Below are 23,038 nucleotides of genomic sequence, written 5' to 3' on the forward strand. Positions count from 1 at the left end.
ATACCTATGCAATAGGTCTCTAGGCCCCTCCCCCAAAAAATATCAAAGAAAGAGGAAAAGGATTATATGTACAAAATAAGCATAATAGATTTTTTTTGGTAGGAGCAAAGAGTAGGCTACTAAATGAATACCTAACAATTGTGCAATAGCTGAATAAAAATATGAATGTAATGATTATTATTATGCCATTAAAAATGAAGGGGAGGTTTTAAAGAAACCTGGGAAGACTCATATGAACTGATGAGAGCACAGTAAGCAGAATTAGGAGAACAACTTAAACTATAACAACACCACTATAAAGAAAAAGTTAAAAGACAAGAATTTTGATCAACTCAATGACCAACCAAAATTCCAGAGGGCTGATGATGAAGCATGCTACCCACCTCTTCACAAAGAGGTGATGAACTCAGGGTGCAGAATGAGACATATTATTTTTTGGAGGTGGTCAATGTGGGAATTACCCTAGGCAAGTCACTTAACCACTCTCAGCCTCAGTATCCTCATCTGTAAAATAGGGATAATAATAGCACCTACCTCACATGACCTTTTGAGGATCAAATGATTGTACAAATTTTATTTTTTAAAATAAAGCTTAAAGCACTCTAAGTGCTAGCTATTCTATCATTATTATGACCACACAATTATTTACAAGGGTCTTTTTCCCCCAATGGGGGCAAGGAGAGGTTAAAAAAAAAAAAAAAGCTTGATAAATGAAAGTCTAAATTTAAAGGAAAAAAGGGGGGAAGGGAGGGAAGACATGGAAACAGGAACCATAAATTACAAACACATAAGGTATAGCTACCACTTTAAAATATATCACAAGAATTTTAATATAATAATCAAGAGTATAAATCCTTTAAACAAAGGTATGTAGAGCCATTAATATACCACTTGGGCTCATTTCTACATTTACTAATTTAAACTTTTTTGGCAATCACCAGTAAATGATAGTAAGTGCTCATTTCAATTATACATTTTCTCACTATTTATACCAATATTTAAAGCCCCTGATCTTTCCTAAGTGAAGGAAAAGAAAAAAACCCGAATATTTCCTAAAATAAAATTTTGTCCAAGTTAAATAATTTGAAATAAATCACAGAAATATGTAGGAAATTTCTACTACTAATAAATCAATTATACCAATGTAATGGGACTAAAGAGGAGGGCCATATCTCAATACTTAGCAGCTACAAACTCATTTCATATTGTGAGAAAATTTAGCAATATTATATTGTGACTTTCCTTTAGGTTTCTTAAGTTTTTACAGATATCAGCTGGATTGTAGAGTGAATAGAAAATTAGTCCTGGTGTCAGGAAGACCAGAGTTCAAATATAGCCTCATCTATATTAATTTTGTGATTCTGTCAACAACTTTATATATCTATATTTGCCTCAGTTCCTTAAAATATATAAAGGGAACAATAATGGTACTTACTTCCCAGGACTGTGGTGAGAAGAAAAAAATGAGGTAATATTTAAAAAGCATTCTGCAAATCTTAAAGTACCATGTAAATACTAGTAATAATTCATCATATTTGTAACATACCAATGTTAACACTTCAAAATATTCTGAAAGTCTGACTTTGACAGACCATTATATATTTTAAAACAACTTATTCAGAGTAACTTATGTGTAACAAGCAATGAACACAGCATATTTTAACAAAAGCCTAAGAATTATTTGTATTATGTACCTCAGAAATATTATGGTATGAAAATTTTATTTAATGAGAGATTAATTTAAATACAATATTAAGGGGTGGAGTAAGAAAAGCATTCTAACAATATGAGCGAGCTATTCTTATTAGCTAAATCCATTCTTTTGATGATACAGGTACCAATTATCACAAAACTAACAGCATAAACAAGAATACAACACTTATCTTGCTCCCCCCCCCCCAGTACCTAGACTCTTTCCACTTGTTATTTCTTTTTATAAAAATAATGGGGGGCAAAGTTCAATTTCATGAACAATCATCATTTCTCTATACAGGGGTATCAATTTAAATAAAGTTTAAGAAAGACCCACCGTAATGTTTTCCAAATCAAGGTGTTTGTTGTGTACAGTTTCACAAAGTCGCCGGATTTTTTCTTTAATTTTGTTCATATCCTTTTCATTCAATAACTTTGATGATGAAGCATCTTGTTCCAGCTCTAGAAGTCGAATCATAAGATCTAGACTAGCTCTATCAAGATCCATGTTCAAACGATCTCTACTTAGTATATACATAAGAGCTGCTGTACAAAGGGACAAATTCTTTGAAAACAAAAGCAAAAAAGAAAGTAAAAAAAAAAAGAAAAAGGTTTTAAGTAACATGTCACGTTTTGGGTAAATGAGCCAAAAGTTCTAATTTTATGAAGTCAACATTCTGAAAATATGAGAAAGACTAAACTGATTTACATATAACAATGATTAATTTTACTTAATCAGTAATCAGAATTTTTATTGCAATGATGTTCAAGTTCCTAGCATACCATATTTATTGAATGGTTGAAATAAACACATTTGGATTACACTTAAATATGATCAGTTATATAAAATAAAGAACATATTCTAAGTCATTGATCTTATAAACCCAGCACAATCTGATAAACATGTTTTATGGTTTCAGAAGATCTTCACTAAGCCTAATTGATCCATTTACACTATGCATTAATGACCAGAGGGGAAGGATAGCCAATCCCTAAGAATGAAATTCTGCCCTTAATAGACATACATTTGTGGACCTTTTAGTTCTAAAATATATGCATCTATTGGTGTAGACTTGAACTACTTTGATGCTATAAGAGCTTGCTACAATTCTAAGAAAAAATTAAGAAAATATAGCATTGTTTCAGCAACTTTACTCTTCAAATCTTGACTTTTTAAAACTTACTACTTAAGACATAAACATATGCCTATACAAATTAGGAAGCAGTAGCTATTTTCTTGTAGCTAAGATCTTTTAAGCATAAACATAAATTTATGATTAAAATTCACTGGACCAGAAATTACTAAATATAGTGCAACTCCAGATTCAGCTCCAATTAGATTAAAATGTGATTAGGAAATATTATGTCAATGTCATTGAGCTTATAACACCTCTGTACTATAGCACATTGATAAAACAAGTTTATTCATTTCAAAATAAACTTGAAAAGATGAAAAAAATTATAGACATACAATGTTTAATAGTTTACCAAGTCACATTATCTCATTCTACACATTAGGTTAAGTGATTCGAACATGATAGTATAGCCAATGGAGATGTGAGATTCAAACTCCAGTTTTTTGGCTTCAAAACTGTCCCTCTAACCACTATGCCATATTCCCGAACACCTAATTTTGTCTTATGAATACAGCAGTCTACTTATAGACCTCATTATTGCTTGATCTTCCCTGAATTGTTTTGCTGTTTAATGTAATTACTGGAAAGATGCAAAGGTTCCAACAATCCCTCAGGTATCAACCTAGACAAAAATCCCCTTCCATCCATACTATACTATCAAGGATGTCCTAGGCCTAATCCTACTACTCCTTGTACTCTTCCTTTTAGCCTTATTTTTGGCTCTACAGCCCAGACCACCTTCTCTCTTTACTACTAGCATCTAATTGCATTAGAAAAAAGGAATTTCTCAGAATATCTTACCAATCATGAGAAATATAGTACAGGGCTTTCAGATTTAAGCGTTACATATTAAATATAGATAAGGGGAAAAAAAAGAAAATGGAAAATATACTTACTTAAGAAAACATTTCAACTACTCGAATTTTTTTTAATACAGATGAACTGAAATTATAAGTACCAAGCTCAATATTTTCAATATCAGATAATTACAATAAATATAATTCCAAGAAATAAATGTTTCCATGAGAACTACCAGAGAGAGAGAATTTAGAAGTGAAAATTTAAAAATTGTTAAAAACAACCTTTAAAGACCCTAGAAAATCATCATACCTGGTGGTGCTGTGAATCATCCAGTGTTTTAAAAACCATGGCTACCATCCCATGTGCTCTCAGGTGCATTCGGAAACCGGGCATGGCGCATTTAGTGGCCAAGCTAATAACACTGTAAAAAAATGATCTATGTGTAGCCAACAGTATTAACTTCTGATTTAGTGAATATTAAAAAACAAAACAAAAACCATGTTCTGAATGCACAAAATGTAAGTCTTTACTGAATGTATGTGCTGGGTTCATTATGTATATGGGTGAAGTTATATATAGTTGCAGTAAATAATACATATTAAAAAACGCAGGAAAAACTTGTAGTCTAATGCCTACATTTCAGTGAAACTAACTAGTGGGCTTAAGTGATGCGTCAAAGGCCATAGAAGATAATTGGGAAAAAAATTGGCAAAGCAGGACTTGACTCAGGGCCTCTCATTACAAACCCAGCAATATTTTTTCACTGTAGTACACTGTGTTTATGTGAATGAACACAAAATATATTTTGGATGCTCCAATCTCATTCCCAAGAGATCCCTTTCCAAGCCTAATTCTATGTTCTGATCATAAGTGCTTTTCAAGTGTTATTTTTCTGAATTTTTTTTTTGAACTATGCTACACTTACCAGAACATTACAGTAAAATCAGTCTATTTATTCCCTATTGTTCAGATTAGGATGATCCTTCTCTATCCCCATTAAATCCGAAGTTATTTATGGCCAGCATGGATATCTGGATACCATTACCATTTACTGAACTGAACTCTTAAAAGTAAAAGTAATTATAAAAAAAAAGAGATTACTTCATCTGAATTTTACTGTCTAATGGATCTGTTAACAAAATATCCTCCTGGCTTGATATGCATCGACTACACTAGGTCATAAAGTAACTAAAATCAAGCAATAGATTCACCTGTTATAACCAAATTAAATGAAATAGAACAGTGCCAAATTAAAGAATTAACACTATGGTCATATAAAGCTGGCTGTCTGAAGCCTTTTTATATCTTGCATCTTAGTATCTATATATTAAAACTTTCTTATGATTGTATTAGTTAAAGGACCTTTTCTTAGAATAAACTCAGAGTAAAAATTCTTCCTAATTACAAACCTAACATTCTGTGCTATACACACACACTGCATTACTTGTAACTGGAATCATTTCTTCAGGGAAAGTGGGGAGAGAATTTCTTTAAATCTGTATTTTAACTACATTGAGGGGACATTTTTATGTTTCTGTACAGATTGGAAAAAGTAGGCAAAATCATGCTAACTCAGAAGTCAATCAAGGAAGACTATCATGTTAAACGATTTGCTCTTTGTCTGGTAGGAAGGTATGAAAAATGGGCTAGGGAGTGATCCTTGACTACTATCTCCCTTCCCTTTATCATTTTCTGTTTAATTCCTGTCATCAGGACATCAAAAGAAGCTGCTCTTAATAGGAGAGAAGGAACAAAAGCATTAAGGCAGCATAAGTGCTTATTATATGCAAACTATAATTTCTAATTTACATGGCTATGTTAAATTTAAAATATATTTGTATCCAGGTATAAGAACAAAACTAATAAAAATGTTTGATGAGTTAAGATGATTTCAATTTACTTTGGCTGTTTTCTAAACTTATGAATTGGTAGACATTTAGTATACATAAGGGTAAAGTTTAGCAGGAAGGAGTATTTTACTAATGTCAATGCAAGCAAGATTCCACTGATTTGCCTAACTGGATAGGCTAACTACAGAAACAAAGATTTTCAGTACTAGATCTGATTATAGTATTAGATATGGCTTTCCTAGGGTCCAATCCTGGCCTTAAATCAATCATGCCAAAGTTTCTCTACTGGCAAACTTCTGATTGCCCAAAAGTCAAAATAGATCCTTAAATATGCTGGCTTCCTTTCCTCATCAATTCCAGAACCTAATGTGAGGTTCATTCTGTGTTTGTTTCCAAGTGGATCCCAGAAAACTGTGCATTGCTAGAGTAGAAATGTGAAGTTACAAAAAGCAGTGGGCTGACTGCCTTTTGGTCTCTACCATTGTGAGTTAGAGGTAAAACTGCTAAGGCAAGTGAATATAAAATATAGAATCTCCCGAGCCATCCAGTCTTAAACAAGCAGAACCTGACCAACAATTCCCTTTATGTCTGCTTCAATAGTTCCAGTGAGAGGGAACTAACTACCTCCAAGGGATAGTACCGTTTTCAGTTTGAGACTGTTCTAATCACAAGAATCTACTTATAACAAGCCTAAATTGGGCTCTGTATGTTTTTAATTCGCAGTAAAGAAAAAGTCAACTATCCCAGTAAACCCGCCCCCCCCCCCCCACAGAGTGTTGGAATAAGTAATGAAATGTTTTAAATGAATGGGTTTTAAATTTCAAAATATGGAATCATTGTGTTATGTGGACAATATTTCAATGTAGAAAGTTATATGTGCTACCCTTTTTAACCACCACAGTGAATATTACATCTAATCTAAGTCATTTATCTAAGAACTGAAATATTAACTGATCTATTTTTCAACTACATCAAGACAAACATTAGTTTTGCTTTGAGAAAATGTCTAGAAAATTGATTATTTAAAAATTTAACATTCCAAAATTCAATTATTTTTTGAAAAATAAACTAAAATTAGCTGTTTAAATCCCAAAAATAAGGTCTGATTATAGTATTTGTATAACACTTAAAGGTTTATAAAGAACTTTTCTATTCCTTCTCCCAATTTATCTTCCTATTTTACAATTAAAGTTTTGTTAATTTGGTTATTTTTTTTCATAGGTTGCCATAGTTCTTCATAGTTAGGTTAATTATTTGTTCATATCTAATTAGTGTAAGAAACAAGACTTGGAAGAGTTACCTCTTGACCAATCAATTTAACTTGCAGGCAACTTGCTATCATCACAGCATACTTTGAAGTAATTGGTCAAAAGCTTGTAGGTATAAAACTAAAAATTCTCTCTAATTGTTATCCCTATTCTTTTAAAGAAAAGTACTCTGAAGGGAAATACTTGTCACCTGAATATATATATAATGCGATGAACAAACTAATAATATGAAAATAAAAATCTTACCTAAGGCAACGTGTGTTTAGAGGCTGTGTGCTCTTTAAGCCACTTAACAAATACTCAATATCATCAGTGAACTCCTGATTTTCACCAAATTCCACTACATCGTTGAAGTGCTTCACATGCTGAACAACAGTGTATAACTGGAAGAAAATGTTGGTTTCTTTTTCAATTAAAACAAATTTAACAATACACAACATTGGATCTAAAAATTTTGTTGCATAACATATTACTTGACAGAATTTTTATAAATTGATTTATAAAATACTTCAAAAGCAGAAAAAAACATTTTAGAAAATACTGAAGGATGAAAGACAAGTTACATGTTTCACGATTGCTTCTATTCAGAGTACCAAATCAGTATTTCTGATAAAAATAAGGCCAATGAATATCTATATTCAAAAAATTCCTCATCTAAAACAAAATCATACACATCTGCTTACTTCTTTGTCTTCTTTCCTACATTTCAATGCAGTTACTATTTCTTGGTAGGGTTGAGTAGGAATCGTCACAGTTTTTATTACTTTGGGTGGTGGTGCAGGAGCCTTAAAAACTCCATCATCTCTCTGAATTGCCTCCTTTGAAGAAAGCCTCACCTATTAATAAAAAGGTATTAAATTAGCTGTTCTAAGCATGTACATACATATAGAGTAACACCACACTTATCCGGAACTTATTTATCCGGCAATCTCACCCATCTGGAACACAGCAGAGAAACAGGAAGCAAAAAAGGCCTCTGAGCAACTAAGACAGATGTTATAAAGTCCATGCACTACATAAAGCTCATGCACTTTACTAATGAACGGCCCTTAAACTCAGAACCTATATAGTCTTATATTACACAACATTTTAATGATTTTGGTTATTTGGTTTAAGCCCATAACAGATTAGAAGTAGCAAATTAGAAGGGATAACAAAGAGCTGCCATAGAAAAGACATATCAACTGTATGAAGAAGTGAAAGCTGAAAGGAAGGTGAAAAGATAACGCCTATTTAAAAACAAAAAACAAACAACAACAAAACCCCACACCTCAGCCAGAAATGGCAAGTATAAAGAATAATGCATATTTTAAGAGTTCTGAATAGCTTCAATCTTGCTATAAATGTTGAAACATTAATTTGCAGATAGAGAACACATGAATTATTCTTTCTGAACAAAATAATTATCAACACAGTCCTTTGCAAACAGAAGGTTTCAACTTTAATTAGCTTGGAATTAGGCCACTATTACTGAGATGTAGAAAGCATAATTTACCATATGGAAGAATGTATTACCAAAAAATTAAAACAAAATTCCAATAAGTAGAATAAATGATTCTCAATTTAAATTATTTAATTCCTGATGCTGTAAAACAGAATATTTCATATTTGAAAGTCTTTGTTTTCAATACCACTCATGGTACTGCAAATGAAAAATTGTCCAATTAGGAGAGACATTCAGTATCTCCAGGTTCCCACAATGTCTGAGAAATTTTATGGAATCAACAATGACAGGTGCTATATGTAAATATGTACAATAAATTCAATGAGTGGTTAATTCATTAGAAACTATATATTATAAATGTCATTAAAAAGATGGCACTAAATCAAGCTAAAAATACTCATTAATTCTTAAGATTTTTTTCAGACTTGAATTATACTATAGCTTTCCAAATTTCTTTTAAAATTTGATTTCTATTGAAAACTACCTTCACATATATTTGAAAAAATAAAATACTATTGAAAAAAAATTGCTAGAATTTCTATTCTTTTATTTTTCAAACAACATGATATGATGAGGCCACTATGCCACTATTTAAGATGAACACAAAGGTTAAGAAATGCAGGCTACTTACCGCAACACTCTGAGTTTTCAATACTGGCGGGGCTGGGAGCTCTTCTGACTCTGGATGGTTCCAATGTCTAGCATTATAGACAGCTTTTGTAGGTGACTAAAAATGAAACAAGGAAAACGCATCTTATTTCTGTGTTACTTACAAAGTCTCTTTTAATGATTTAACAATAAAGTATTACAAGTTTAGAATTTAGTTATGGGAAATAAAACCTAAAATATGTGTGTTAAAAAGGTAGGTGTTGGTTTAGAGTAAGAGTGAGTACTTTTCTTAAAGTATGAGAAGTCTGTACCGTAGGTGTTATATAAGAAAATTGACAGGATCAGGATTGTATATGGGACAGCTTGGATTTGGAGGAGATAGACAAACCAGTTTAGTGGGTATTATAATAATTCAGGAAGTAGAATGAGCACTGTACTGTAATTTAGAAGATGCAGTTCTGCAAACAACAGTTTTAATTTGCGCATTACATGAACAGAAAATAAATTACAAATATAGGTAATATGGTTCTAATGACAGCACTGGGGGGGAAAAAAGGATGAGATCACTATCACTTGAAGAAACAGAAACACAATAGGCCTTGTAGGCCCCCTTTAACCTTGAGTTAAATCCAACTTGTAATGGAGTCTGTACTTTAGGAAAAAAAATACTATCAAGTAGACAATCTTTCGTCTTCTTGTAGAATCTGTGAACCCTATCTTGTTTTAAGAGAGCTCCTTCCAATTTTAGATAACTCTAATCATTAGGAAGTAAAGTTCCTCCCCCAATACACATATATATTAGGAACTTTTATGTAATTTTCATAATTTGTCCTTTGGAGTCAAATATTTAGCTTAAGTCATTAATACTTTAAAATAGCGAATACTAAAATACATACACACTCACTCACACTCAAAATCAGGATATTTTGATTTGATGATTTTCTTTAATAATGTCAAAAAGTCATAAAATTCCTGTCTCCACAATTTTTCATCATTTCATTGAAAGGAAATTTGCAGCCTAACTTATATATAATCTAAAGTTCTATAATGATTTCTTATCATTATGAAGAATCACATTTCCTTTTATAATTGTACTATGTCTAAACTATGCTTATAATAGCATTTTAAAACAAATTCCATGAAAAACAGCAAAAAGAAAAAATTTAAATTTCTCAATTTAAATTAGTTTCAGTTATTTTAAAAGTTAACAATGTTAAATAATTTGTAAACTGGAACATTCCCTTCTAAAACCAAGTTATTTTCTCTTTAGGCATTAAACAAGTCCAACAAAAAATGTACTTGTAACAAGGGCAAACACATTGTGAATATACTAAATAGCTCAATCATTTTAAACTAATAAAAAGTCCAAAATACCAGGCATGTATGGAAAAGTCAAGAGTACATATTTCTCCTATTAGAGCCTCACTTGAAAACTTTCCCTGTAACAACAATTTCAAATCATATTATTTAATATGGGGGGAAAGAAAGGGGTAAAGGTAAATAGCCAAAATGGCAGAGACAAGCCAGGACATTATTTGAGCTCTCCCCAGCTTCCCTCAGCCTCTAAATGGATTTCAGAGTGACAGAACTCACATTCAGAGTGTAATAATTTTCTAGCTAAAGATATCTTGGAAGGACTGCAGGAAAGATTTTTGTTTGAATAATTTGAATAATTGTTTGAATTGAGCAAGCGGGGACCCTAAGGGCAAGCACTGTCTGCAGTTCAGCACACAGGGAATTGGGGTACTCTTAGACAAACTATAACAGTGTCGGCTACTCTGTCCTTGTACACAGAGCCAAAGGATGAACAATCAGCTGTGAGACCTCCAAGGCAACCACAGAAGGCAAACTTGTGAGCTACCTAAACACCAGCACAGGCTTAGTCCCTGACCCAGCACACTGAGAAAACCTTGCCTCATAGCACAATTGGCCTCAGCATGGAACAAAGTCAGTGAAAGGCTCCAGTGCCTCTGCTTAAAAAAAAAAAAAAAAGAAAGGGGGGGGGGGGGAAACGGGGGGGACAGGAGGAGAGGAATAAAACTTAGAGATAATCTCCATTATACCCTTGGTCCAAAACTCAACTTTTAAAAATGAGCAAAAAAGCAAAAAAAGAGCTCTGACCATAGAAGGCAGTATGGTGATGGGGAAGATCAGAGCATAAATCCAGAAGAGAACAGCAATGGCAAAATATCCAAATGTTAAACCTCAAAAGGGGTTATAGACTGGTCTCAAGCTCAAAAGGCAATCTTAGAAGCTCTTAGAAGAGCTCAAAAAAGATCTTAAAAGAGAGAGAAGAAAAATGGGGAAAAGAAATGAAAACTTTACAGGAGGAACTTCAGAGAAGTTTGAAAGGGAAAAGCAAACAGCTTAGAAAAATACAGAAGAAAACTCATTAAAAAAACAAATTTGGAGAAATTCAATGTGTGTGTATATAAAAAGTATAAAAATGTAAAGACACATATATGTAAACACATACATGCACTTATACTTAATATAGGGTTTAATCTCTAGAGAAATGAAGGTGAATGATAAAGAAATATATTAGTGCCAGAAATTAAAATAAATTCCATGCAGATTTCATATATGGGTTTTTTTTTTCTTGGTTGGGGAGGAGGGAGAGAACCTATCAAGCCATTAACCACAAAAATAAGTTGTCTTATAATATCAGAACATTTCCACTACTAAACTAAAACAATTAGAGGCATCATACAATCTAATTTTCCTTCACAAATCATTATCAAAAAATTTCATATACCTCAACACAATAATTTACAATCCCTCCTCCCAAAGTATCACAGAATACCTAATGCCTTCATATGATTTTATCTGTACATGATACAATATAAAAGATATCACAATGGATACATGAATGAAGAGATGTTGAGTCTTGATGCAACAATAAATCATTAAAACAAGAGCAAGAAATCTATCAAACTCTCTAAATCTTCTATTGGGAATTTACTGAAGGTCATGGAAGATAATTTGATAGATAGGAAAATGGTAGATGATTTGCAACATACATCATTAGAAGAATATTCATACAAAGATCCCAGATCTTTCCAAGAAAAAACTTCTCCTTTTATCAGCTCCTCTATCTGTTATCTATCCAGATAGGGGACTATCTATGACTATATGGAGGGGAAGAAAGGAAGGTAACAAGAGGGGATTTGGTATTAAAATACTGGAAGGGCTTTCTTAAAAAAAAAAAAAAAAAAAAAAAAAAGACATCCTGTCTCAAAGGCAAAATAAGGAAAAACAGGCAAAAGTTGCAAAGAGGTCAATTTGGATTTGAGATTATGAAAACCTCAACATCAGAGCTATACCAAAGCAGAACTGTCTCTTAAGTAGTGGCAGGCTTTTCCTTCTCAGAAGTTTTCAAGTAGAGGACAGAATCCCTTTGGGCTATCGTCTGCACTAGACAGTGCCTGAAGTCCCTTGCAAATCTTAAATTTTGTGATATGTAACGTATGCATGGGGGAGAGAAATATCCTATTTTTGGTCACAAAGCCAAGTCAAATGTTTAGGGGACCAGATTAGTTGACAATTTTCATAATATAGTTACTTCAACTCAGATGTGCTTTATAAGCAAAATGGAGATATAGGATGAATGACGGTGCAAAAAGATTAACTTAAACTAGCTAATCAATTATACCCAAAGATCAATGTCAATCTTGAGCATGGTCTTTTAGTAGAACATTCATACCTATTTATGACCCCTATTCATACCCATTTATGACCTTACAATATGAAAGTATAAATATTTTTCAAATTTATAGGTAAGGAAATAAAGAAAGCTAAGATATCGAATGACAGGTGAAATTTATGATGAAAAACTCACCTTCCCTTGGTCTATTTTCTCCTCAGTAAAATGACTAACCAGACATCTTCTGAGGGTCTTCCCAACTCAAAATGTATGGTGTTGTTATATTCCTTATTATATAAGGAAAAAGTATGGATTTAAAAAAAAAAAATTCCAAAAGCCAAATGGGGGGATGGAGGGAAGTATGGTTAGACAATAGCTAATGTAATGAAATCTTCAGTATAGTATGGAAATAAAGCCAAAAAAAAAAAAACCCCAAAAGTTTAAAGGACATAAATTTCTAAGAGCAGAAAAATTATTACCACTGGGTTCTGCTTACGTCAGATTGCAGAGTATTAAAAGATAAAAGAGAGGCTTGTTCTTACAATTTAAAAAGTTGGAAATCTGGAAATCTAGCTTTGTCCATTACCATTTGCTTAAAAATAGAGCCCTTCTGATCTTTGTCATGTTTGCTTATTTATAAAATGAAGGGACTACATTAATTCTAGGGATCCTCCCTCTTCCAACACTGAATTTCTATGACCATATATTTATTTGAAGGGAAAAAAAGATGAGAAAATTCAAAGCCATACCATTTAAAAGCCAGCGCAAGAAACCAGAGAGATGTTTATCCTGGAAAAGACTTGAGGCAATAGGCTGCATGATTATCTTCAACAATTTGAGGAATGGAACATGGAAGAATATATTACAGTATGAATGTATTACAATTCAGAAGAAGGATTACAGAGGACTTCCCATCATAGTAGAAGTTGAAAACATTTATCAGAGATGTTAAAGGCATTTCTAGGGAGAGGATTGGTCTAATGAGTTCTCTTCTAATTCTGAAGTTAAATGATTCTAAGATTTTTAAATTTTTCCCTAATGTAACTCTCTGGAAGGGTTATTATTGGATATCAAACTCTGAAAACATGATATTAAGAAAAGGCCAAGAAACAGCTAAGGAAAATGTATAAAAAAAGCTGTGTCATATTACTCAAGTATTTCTGCTCAATTCAGCTTTTCAACCTTAATATTCTGAGTCACTATTTAAGAAATAGTCTATATCTTTTGCTTAAAATATAGCATTACTTGATAGCAGATCAACTAAACAACATTTCTATATTATCTATATATAATTATAAATTATCTGTTACGTAAATACATATGAGTATTATGAAAATCTAACAAATGAGTATAGTCAATTTTCATCATTTGTGGTAATTAGGTTGTGTAAAGAAGTCCTTATGAATACTAAATTAGGAATATTGAGCCAATGTTCCTAGAGGAAGGTTCCTCTAACCCTTCTTTGATCATATTTATTTTTGTGGTTTCTGGAGCAGCCTCATGTAGATAATTCTTTTTTTCTGGCTGTATTATAATGTTAATTCATTACCACTGACCTTATAACCAACAGCATAACTCTATGCCTGAAGGAAGCTTATCTAGTACGTATCTTTCTCTATAAAGCACATGACAGTCTTCTTGTGATTAGGAACACTAGACCACACTCTAGAGCATCATCTCAACCAAAATTTTGTTGCTTTGCATATTTGTGATATGTAACATATTTTGAGGGCATATGCCCTCAAAAAACTACGAAAATGCTCCAAGTATCAATTTTAGCAAGTAGGAAAATTTGCAAATATGGAATTTGTGAATAAGGATTAACTGTATAAAGTTAAAATAAATCATACCACAACACAAAAGCACAAAAGTTTTCACAGACAAAGGACTAGGTAAAATTTGATTCTCATAATTGCCAACAATTATAGACCATTGTTTGTTGAAGCTCAACCATATTTAAAAGTTTCATTCACAGTTAACTTTAATGGCAGAAGGGATTTCTCATTTCATTTCACTTTCATCAGAAATAAATGAAATTCACTTGTAGCATTGAATGTCCATCTTCTTTTCTAAAAGATAATGCTCAATTTAGCTGGGTAGTTTATTCTTGGCTGTAATCCAAGTTCCTTTGCCTTTCAGAATATCAGATTCCAGGCCCTTTGATCCTTTAAGGTGGAAGCTGCTAGGTCCTAGGTAATCCTAGTTGTGGCTCCTCAGTATTGGAATTTTTTTCTTTTTGGGTGCTTGCAACGTTTTTTTCCTTGTTCTGATAGTTCTGATGTTCCTTAAGAGTTTTCATTTTTGTGGTCTCATTCACATGGTGATTGGTGAATTCTTTCAATGGCTATTTTACCTTCAGATTCTAGGACATTAGGGCAGTTTTCCTTTATAATTTCTTACAAGTTAATGGCTACTCTTTGTAGTGGCTAGAAACTGGAAACTGAATGGATACCCATCAGTTGGAGAATGGCTGAATAAATTGTGGTATATGAATATTATGGAATATTATTGTTCTGTAAGAAATACCAACAGGATGGATTTCAGAAAGGCCTGGAGAGACTTAACATGAACTGATGCTGAGTGAAATGAGCAGGACCATTCAACAACAATACTATAGGATGACCAGTTCTGATGGACCTGGCCATCCTCAGCAAGATCAACCAAATCATTTCCAATGGAGCAGTAATGAACTGAACCAGCTATGCCCAGAGAAAGAACGCTGGGTGATGACTAAAAACCATTACATTGAACTCCCAATCCCTATATTTATGCCCACCTGCATTTTTTATTTCCTTCACAAGCTAATTGTACAATTTTTCAGAGTCTGATTCTTTTGTACAAAAAATCGGTTTTCATGTATACTTATTGTGTATCTAATTTTATATTTTAATATATTTAACATCTACTGGTCATCCTGCCATCTGGGGAAGGGGGTGGGGGGGTAAGAGGTGAAAAATTGGAACAAGAGGTTTGGCAATTGTTAATGCTATAAAGTTACCCATGAATATAACCTGTAAATTAAAGGCCATTAAATAAATAAATAAGTAAATAAAAAAGTTAATGGCTAGTTTTTGATTTCCTTCACAAGCTAATTGTACAATATTTCAGAGTCTGATTCTTTTGTACAGCAAAATAACGGTTTGGTCATATATACTTATTGTGTATCTAATTTATATTTTAATATATTTAACATCTACTGGTCATCCTGCCATCTGGGGGAAGGGGTGAGGGGGGGTAAGAGGTGAAAAATTGGAACAAGAGGTTTGGCAATTGTTAATGCTGTAAAGTCACCCATACATATAACCTGTAAATAAAAGGCTAGTAAATTAAAAAAGAAAGAAAGAAAGAAAGAAAGAAAGAAAGAAAGAAAGAAAGAAAGAAAGAAAGAAAGAAAGAAAAGAAAAGAAAGAAAGAAAAGAAAAGAAAGAAAGAAAAGAAGAAAAGGGAAGAAAGAAGGAAGAAAGAAAGAAAGAAAGAAAGAAAGAAAGAAAGAAAGAAAGAAAGAAAGAAAGAAAGAAAGAAAGAAAGAAAGAAAGAAAGAAAGTAAGTTAATGGCTAGGATCTTGTTTTTATCATGGCTTTCAGGAATTCCAATAATCCTAAGATTGTCTCTCCTAGATCTATTTTCCAGATCAGTGGTTTTTTATAGGCAGTATTTCATATTTTTCTATTTTTTCTTTTGGTTCTCTGTTTGACTGATTTCTTAAGTCTTATTAGTAATTTCCTCCATTTTTCAAATTTTAAGTTTTAGTCATTATTTTTTCAGGTAAGCTTTTTAGTTTTTTTGTTTTTAAGATTGTATTATATTGCATTTTTTCCCATTTCACAAATTCTGTTTTTAATAAATTAGTTTCTTTTTCATATGTATTTTGTAAAGAGTTATAATGCTTTTCCCATTTCATCAAATCTATTTTTAAAGTTTTCTTCAGATAATTTCTTTTTCCCTTTCCAAACTTTATTGCAAACATCCCATTTTCTTTCCCCATTTTTCTTCTCTCTTTTAAGATCCTTTTTGAAATCTTCCAACAAAGCCTTGTGAAATAGGGACTAGTATGTTATCCTTGAGACTTATCGAATTTTACCTTGGGAATCCAGGTTGAGATCTGTTCCTTTCCAAAAAGTTGCTATGGTCAGACGCTTTTGCTTTTGCTCATTTTTGAAAAGGCAGATTCCTAAGAGTTCCCACACTGTCATGTCCTGGGGCCAGTGTTTCTGACTGACTTCAGGTGTGAGTAAATGCAACCAGGTTCCATGTTCTTCCTGACCTTAGAGGCTCTCAATTTGCCTTTTGTATTGCCTTTTGGGTGTTTTGCAGCAAATCCATTAAACCACCTGCTTGCAACCAGTAGACTAAGAATCTTACAGAAAATTCCCCAGTAGGCAGACCCAGCTCCTTGGGCTGTGGTCTGACTTTGGCAAACTGTCTCTTGCCTGATTGAAACGGACCTGTTCTGAAGTTCTTCCAAGGTAATCTTCTTCTGGAAATGTGTTGTACTCCAGATAATTTGTCTGTTCTGTCACTCCAATACCAGTTCAGAGGCTTAATCTGCTGTTGGTTTGAGAGAAGGTCAGAGGAGATCACAGAAAGCTCTCCACCTCCTTCATTTCACTTTCAAAGAAATACTTTAAAAATATTTTATGAAATTTTAAAAAGGAAGCCTATGCATTTCATACATACAATTGCTACAGAATCATACCTTTTCTGGGTTGAAAAGACTTAAGAAGCCTTTTATTTCAACTTACATTTGAAAATTAACTTTTCTACATGATCAATAAGTCTCACTCAATCTTTTCTTAAAGAGTAGAGAAAATATTTCCCTCACAGCAAGTCTCACCAAATCTTCCAGAAGATCTCAGAAGGGAAAGGCTAGTGATTTTTCAGAAGCCATACTCACTTAAATCCAACTCATTATACATTACCCTGTGAAGTCATGGTTGTCTTCAAGAATAAAAGATAACACTGAGATCACTGTCAGGACCAAGTTTTCCCCCCACAGTCTAAATTTGTCTTTCTGCAGCCTTCACATACTCCTTATGTGCAGAATATAAGATGTTAGGTTTTCACAGATATTGTCACAACAGGATGAAGAGAGGGTTGAAACATCTTGTTAAGCTATCTCCAACCAATTACCATATGAGACAAGGAACTGGCTAAACAAAGGTACTGAGACAAAGGGGCCCAGGCTTAAACCAGCCCAAACCACTTCAATGGGTCAACACAAGACACAAACCTTCTGATTTGTGGAAAAGAGGATAATAAAACTGATTAATTGTAACTATTGCAAATCAAACCCAACTGTAATTTGGAGAGCTATTCCAACCAATTGTATCTAACTGACTGTAAATAAACCTATCTGAAGCCTTAAGGGAAGTGGTGAGGACCTGATCTAACAGTATAAAATTTGTTCCTTCCTCTGCATTTAGTATCTTGCCAGTGTGCACAATTAATGAATAAAGAATTCTCTTACTCTAAAAAAACTGCAACTTATCTCTAAAAAAACTGCAACTTATCTGGGGCTTATTCCCCAATCTTGCTAAGTCTTTGATAATATTTAGAACTAAGGTAACCTTCCTTCCACATGTCAGTCCTTCAAATATAGGTATCATATCTCTTCGAAGTTTCCTCCTACTGGAAGCTCTTTAGTAGCCCTCTTTATCAAAATCCTTTCTGAGTGGTGATGAAACTCTAGGTGTATTCTGCAAAGGAGGAAAAGGGCACATATAGGGACTTATACATGTAACTTCTGCCATTTGTTTTCTTGACTTCCTACATCATATAGTTTCCATAGTTTCCTTACCAATTGAACTTGCAGTTCACAAAAATCTAGATATACTGATATATATATATATATATATAAATGCTGATATATATACTGAGAAAATATGCTCCTCTCATGCAATTAGAGGAAAAGCATGGCATAATGAATGGCTATAGAATTGGACTTTTGAGAGTCAGGTTTTAAACATGTCTCTTGACAATTACAAGCTAATCACTACACTATGTCAGTCTAAGTCTCCTATAAAAGAGGGTATTATAATAGATACATCTACCTGGGGGGGGGAGGAAGGGAAGAAGGGGAGAAGGGGGTGGTGGTTGAAGATCATTTGAAATACAGTAATATATAGGGGAGAAGGGGGTGGTGGTTGAAGATCATTTGAAATACAGTAATATATATGAATCACTTCTTAAACTTAAAAGTGATACAAATGTGAACTATTATCTTGTATTGATCAAGTACATTTTAAAAACCAGATTAAATTTTGCCTTATTTGATTCAACTCAAATGTCCCAACTCTGTCCACCCCACTTTCCTTCCAGCTTTATAAAATAGGCAACTCAAGCCTTCACTTCAGTCGCTGCTTAAAATGCTACAGGGTACACTACTAGACTTTGTTCTAAGCTGACAAAGAACCATTAAAGATAATGGAATCCAAGCAGTTCTGAATCTTAAATTTTATTCAAGTTAATATTCTTCCATCTCACTGAAAAGAAATACAAAGTACTACAAATCATATGCTTTGTTAAAATCTAGGTAAACATTATGTTTGTGCAGTTCCTCTAGTATAAAATTTTTGTAAGCCTATCAAAAAAAGCAAGTAAGATTTGTCTTTTAAGAGCTTTTCGTAGTGAAGGCAGACTTCCCTTAAGTAATAGTACCCACAGTTTAGCCAATACACAAGTCAAGATCTATAAATGGCAGACAATTATTTTCCTTTCCATAAAAACCAAATATTTAATTAACTACTTGCTGTATGCCAGAAATGCACAATCCCTACTTGGAAACAACTTACTTTCTAAATGAAAAAACAAGTGAGAATAATATACAAACTATAAACAGAATAAACAAATACAAAGTAGATAATACAAAGAAGTTTGGCTAGGAAAGAAAGCAGAATTCAACTAGAGTCTAGGCCAGTCACGTTCACTTTCTTCACTACTCCAGACTTTGGTCACTTCTGCCCATGTTCTTTTTGGCAATTTTTCCTGTTCCCCACTAAATTGTAAGCATCTTAAGTGTATTATATTTCTATCCCACTGCTTAAATAATTGATTATTCATCTATACATCCATCCCTATCCCACTAGAAGCATGGATTCATCTTTAGAATAGCCTGGGTGTCAATATGTAAGTTTTCACCTTTCCCTGCCTAGACCAATGATTCCAATGTTATTTCTCAGCTAAAATCCTGAAAACATGCCTTGTTACACATGCTCTAAAATCTCTTTCCAGTTCTCTACTTATTATCTTCCTCCACAAGAACCGACATAAAACTTCATGTGGGCACTAAGTATCTTGTTTTCTTGTATTTGTATTCCCAGCAATTAGTATAGTATAGCTGTGCTTAATAAATTAGCTCATTAAGTAGAGATCAAAGAGGTAGGATGCTAGTAATGCTGTGTAAGTAGAAGCAGCAAGATTTGGCAACTGACGATAATAAGGCGAGGGAAAGTTAGTGGTCAAGGATCATAGTTATGAATCTTAAAGAGTGTAAGAAAGGTATACTTTGATAGAAATAGTCAAGTGGAAGGTGGACAGATTTAAGGAGAAGATGAGTTGTTCTGAACATGTTGCATATATGACACATATGTATCTGAGATATCAAGTTCAAAATGTCCAAGAGGCATCTGCTGTTGACAGAGAGAAACTTAGGGGAAAGCATAGGGCCCCGGATATAATAAGTCTTATTATTGAAGGCATTATTTTGAAATTTTTTTTAACACACTTAAGAGTAGTAAAAATCTTCCTCTAATGTGCTTGCCAGATCTAAGTTTAATGGATGGCATTTTTTAAAATAAAAGGGCATTTATTAAAACTTCTAAATAGATAGTATAAAATAGCTTTTGATTTGAGAAAACTTCCAAACAAGAAGTGTTATCAATCACTTCATTAAAATCTTAAAGTACCACCAATTATTTACCAGAAGCAAATCAAACTCTTCAAATCTTATTCCTTCACCTATTAAAATGAGGGGATTAGAATAGATTTGGATCATCTTTACAATTCCTTCAAACTCCATGTCTTATAAGTGATATTAATCCTAACTTTCCAAGTTCCAATGCATATATATTTTCAAATTGCTACTTTCCAGCTTATTTTAATTTAATGGCATGAAAACAAAACTGAAAGAGTGACATATGAGATATTTGAAAAAATTCAATATATATAAAGAAACAGTTATATCACACTGAAGATAAAAGATGTAAAAATAGCCTTTGTGCATGAAAAAGTATCCATGAATATCCACGGATATATGTAGAATAACAAGAGAAGTTAAAAGAAATACAAAATGAAGAGTTCAAGTAGTATTAACATGCAGGAATAGAGATTTAACTGAGATTGGCACATATGAAGATAAAGCAAGTCAAATATAGGGTAGCTTAAAATTGAAAATGCCATTAATACAAATAAAGAGAAATAAATAGTTGAAGTCATGAAGGAAATGAGCCAATTCTTAATGTTTTCTAAAGATATGGAAATAACTCAGGATACTTAAAAAGGTTTCAATGGATACTCTGCTAATAAATCAATGAGCCATTTCTAAAATTAAGAATTGCCAATTTTTTTTGTGATTCTTCCCAAAGTAAGGAAGTGGGATGCCTTCAGTCTTTAGAGTCATGACCTACAATTTAACCTTGGACACATTGCTTTATCTATAAATATAAAGTAGGGACAATAATCTCCCTCATGGTTTTCTTAAATATTGAGATAATGTATAGAAATTGCTAATATGAATATTAGAAAAAAATGAAAGAAAAATGTTATGGGAACAAACAGCAATCCCGTTTAGTGGAGCAGGAATGAACAGAGGGAAAAATACAATAGATAAATTTAATTGTTAAATGGCACACAAACTTTGTACAAAAAATATTAACTAGAGAAAAAAAGTAACTATGCTTTAATTTCACATCATGACTACTTAAGAATGGAGATGTCATAAAGCAGAAGGACAAAAAAGTAAAGAACTTTCTCTTCCCCCACAAAAATAACGTATAAGCACTGAAGAGAATAACTCCTGTTTTTTAAAATCTTAGGGCTCTTCCTACAACAATCTACCTCTCATTCTGTAATTAAGAAATACAGTAGGTTTTTTTTGTTGTTGTTGTTGTTCTACATCATGTTGCTGACCAATTGCTCAATCTTGAAACCTTTTTGCTTGGCCTCCTCAAGTCTTTCTCTTAGCCCTCTCCATCTCCATCTCTCAGAAACAAAAGGAATAAGGATTTTATAGAAGCAAGTAGTGACATTTTAAAGTGTGAGATTCTTGGGTATAATGGGAGTGTATGTGTATGTGAGGGGAGGGGAGGCATGCGGGCAAGGAGAAGCAGGGAACAGAACAGAAAGGGACCAAGCAAACATTAAGAAGCCAAGAGATATAGTGGTTGGTATTAAATATGCAGGTATAAACTGGTATAAACAGGTATAAAGTCTCTGATAAAAGTTGGGAGAATGTACCATATAATGGGAAGTAGGTGGATGGATTAAATTATTCTGGAAAGAGGAAAAGTCACTGAAAGTGAGTGAAATAATCAAGAGTCCGAAATGGGGATCAAGATATAAGCTCTTTGAGAAAAAGAGGTCTGAACTATATTTATCTTATCTTGTAAGGTATTCAATGTTCTCTTAACAGGACTGAGGTTCAGATTTTTTCCTTTTACATTTTTACACTTCATATATCAACCACTTTCAGCTTTTCAAGTATTCATACACAAGATAAACTTAAAATTAAAAATAAACATGGTGGATGGAGGAAGAAATTTAGTTTTGTTTCTTACATGTTTGGATTCTAGATAACCAGAAACAAACTTTATATGGTATTAGGAAGAGAAATATGATTTCAAGCTAGACACATTATGACTGTGTCACACAAATGGCTATCTGCCAGAATTGAAGTTCACTAATTGCTTATAACTTGATAAGCTGTTGGTTTAATAAACAACATTTCTTCTCAATAAGCTGCAGTACTCTAGGGTCTTAGGAGGTTTCATTAAATATTTGCAATTTTAAATCTATGACAGCTCTCTGTTTAGAAGGCACATGATACTTGTATTGTTTTTTTTATGTCCTACAAAATTATTTATAATTTAGACATTTTATTTTTAGCTCTAAAAATAATCTTAAGAGATCAACCAGTATAACGTCATTATTTTAGAGGTAATTGAGACCCAGAGACTTCACTAAAATTCTGAGTCCAGGAACTGAGGCAGATTACATAATCTAGGCCTCTAGATTCCTTCCCTAACCCCACTTATTCCAAACATGAATATTCCTGATACTATTACATTTCCAAGCCATACTTTTGCACTCATTATTGGTTATATTAATACCATCTTCTGATTTCTTTAGACAACTGCTTCTCCTCAAGAGTTTTCAGAGTCTGCAGAATTTCACTCTTACTAAGGGATTATTATTAACTTCTGGGCTGTCTCCTACAGAAAATTCTGAACCATTCGACCTGCAAATACCCACTTCCAATTTGTTCTAAGATCTGTCCATTTTATCTATCTTTCATGCAGGCTCCCTTCTCTCCCCTGCCACAATCCCAGTGTGAGGTCTTATCACATCACATCAGAAGTAGCACAGTTCATGGATTTCA

General features: G+C 33.0%; 1 protein-coding gene across 5 annotated transcripts in view; it reads right to left on the reverse strand.

Annotated features, from left to right (window-relative positions):
- Nucleotides 1-23,038, reverse strand: part of WAPL (WAPL cohesin release factor) — an 85,540-nt gene that overhangs the window by 17,786 nt on the left and 44,716 nt on the right. For all 5 annotated transcript variants that reach the window (XR_004232566.1, XM_031956737.1, XM_031956735.1 and 2 more), the window contains 5 exons: nucleotides 8,823-8,918; nucleotides 7,431-7,583; nucleotides 6,994-7,130; nucleotides 3,939-4,050; nucleotides 2,030-2,257 (listed from right to left, as the gene is read on the reverse strand). Coding sequence is in view for 4 of the 5 variants with exons in the window: in XM_031956737.1 (XP_031812597.1) it covers nucleotides 2,030-2,257; nucleotides 3,939-4,050; nucleotides 6,994-7,130; nucleotides 7,431-7,583; nucleotides 8,823-8,918 (726 nt within the window). In the remaining variant the exon portion in view is untranslated. The remainder of the gene's footprint in view (nucleotides 1-2,029; nucleotides 2,258-3,938; nucleotides 4,051-6,993; nucleotides 7,131-7,430; nucleotides 7,584-8,822; nucleotides 8,919-23,038) is intronic.

The sequence above is a fragment of the Sarcophilus harrisii genome, chromosome 2 (genome assembly GCF_902635505.1).
Source record: "Sarcophilus harrisii chromosome 2, mSarHar1.11, whole genome shotgun sequence".
In the NCBI taxonomy this organism is placed as follows: Eukaryota; Metazoa; Chordata; class Mammalia; order Dasyuromorphia; family Dasyuridae; genus Sarcophilus; species Sarcophilus harrisii.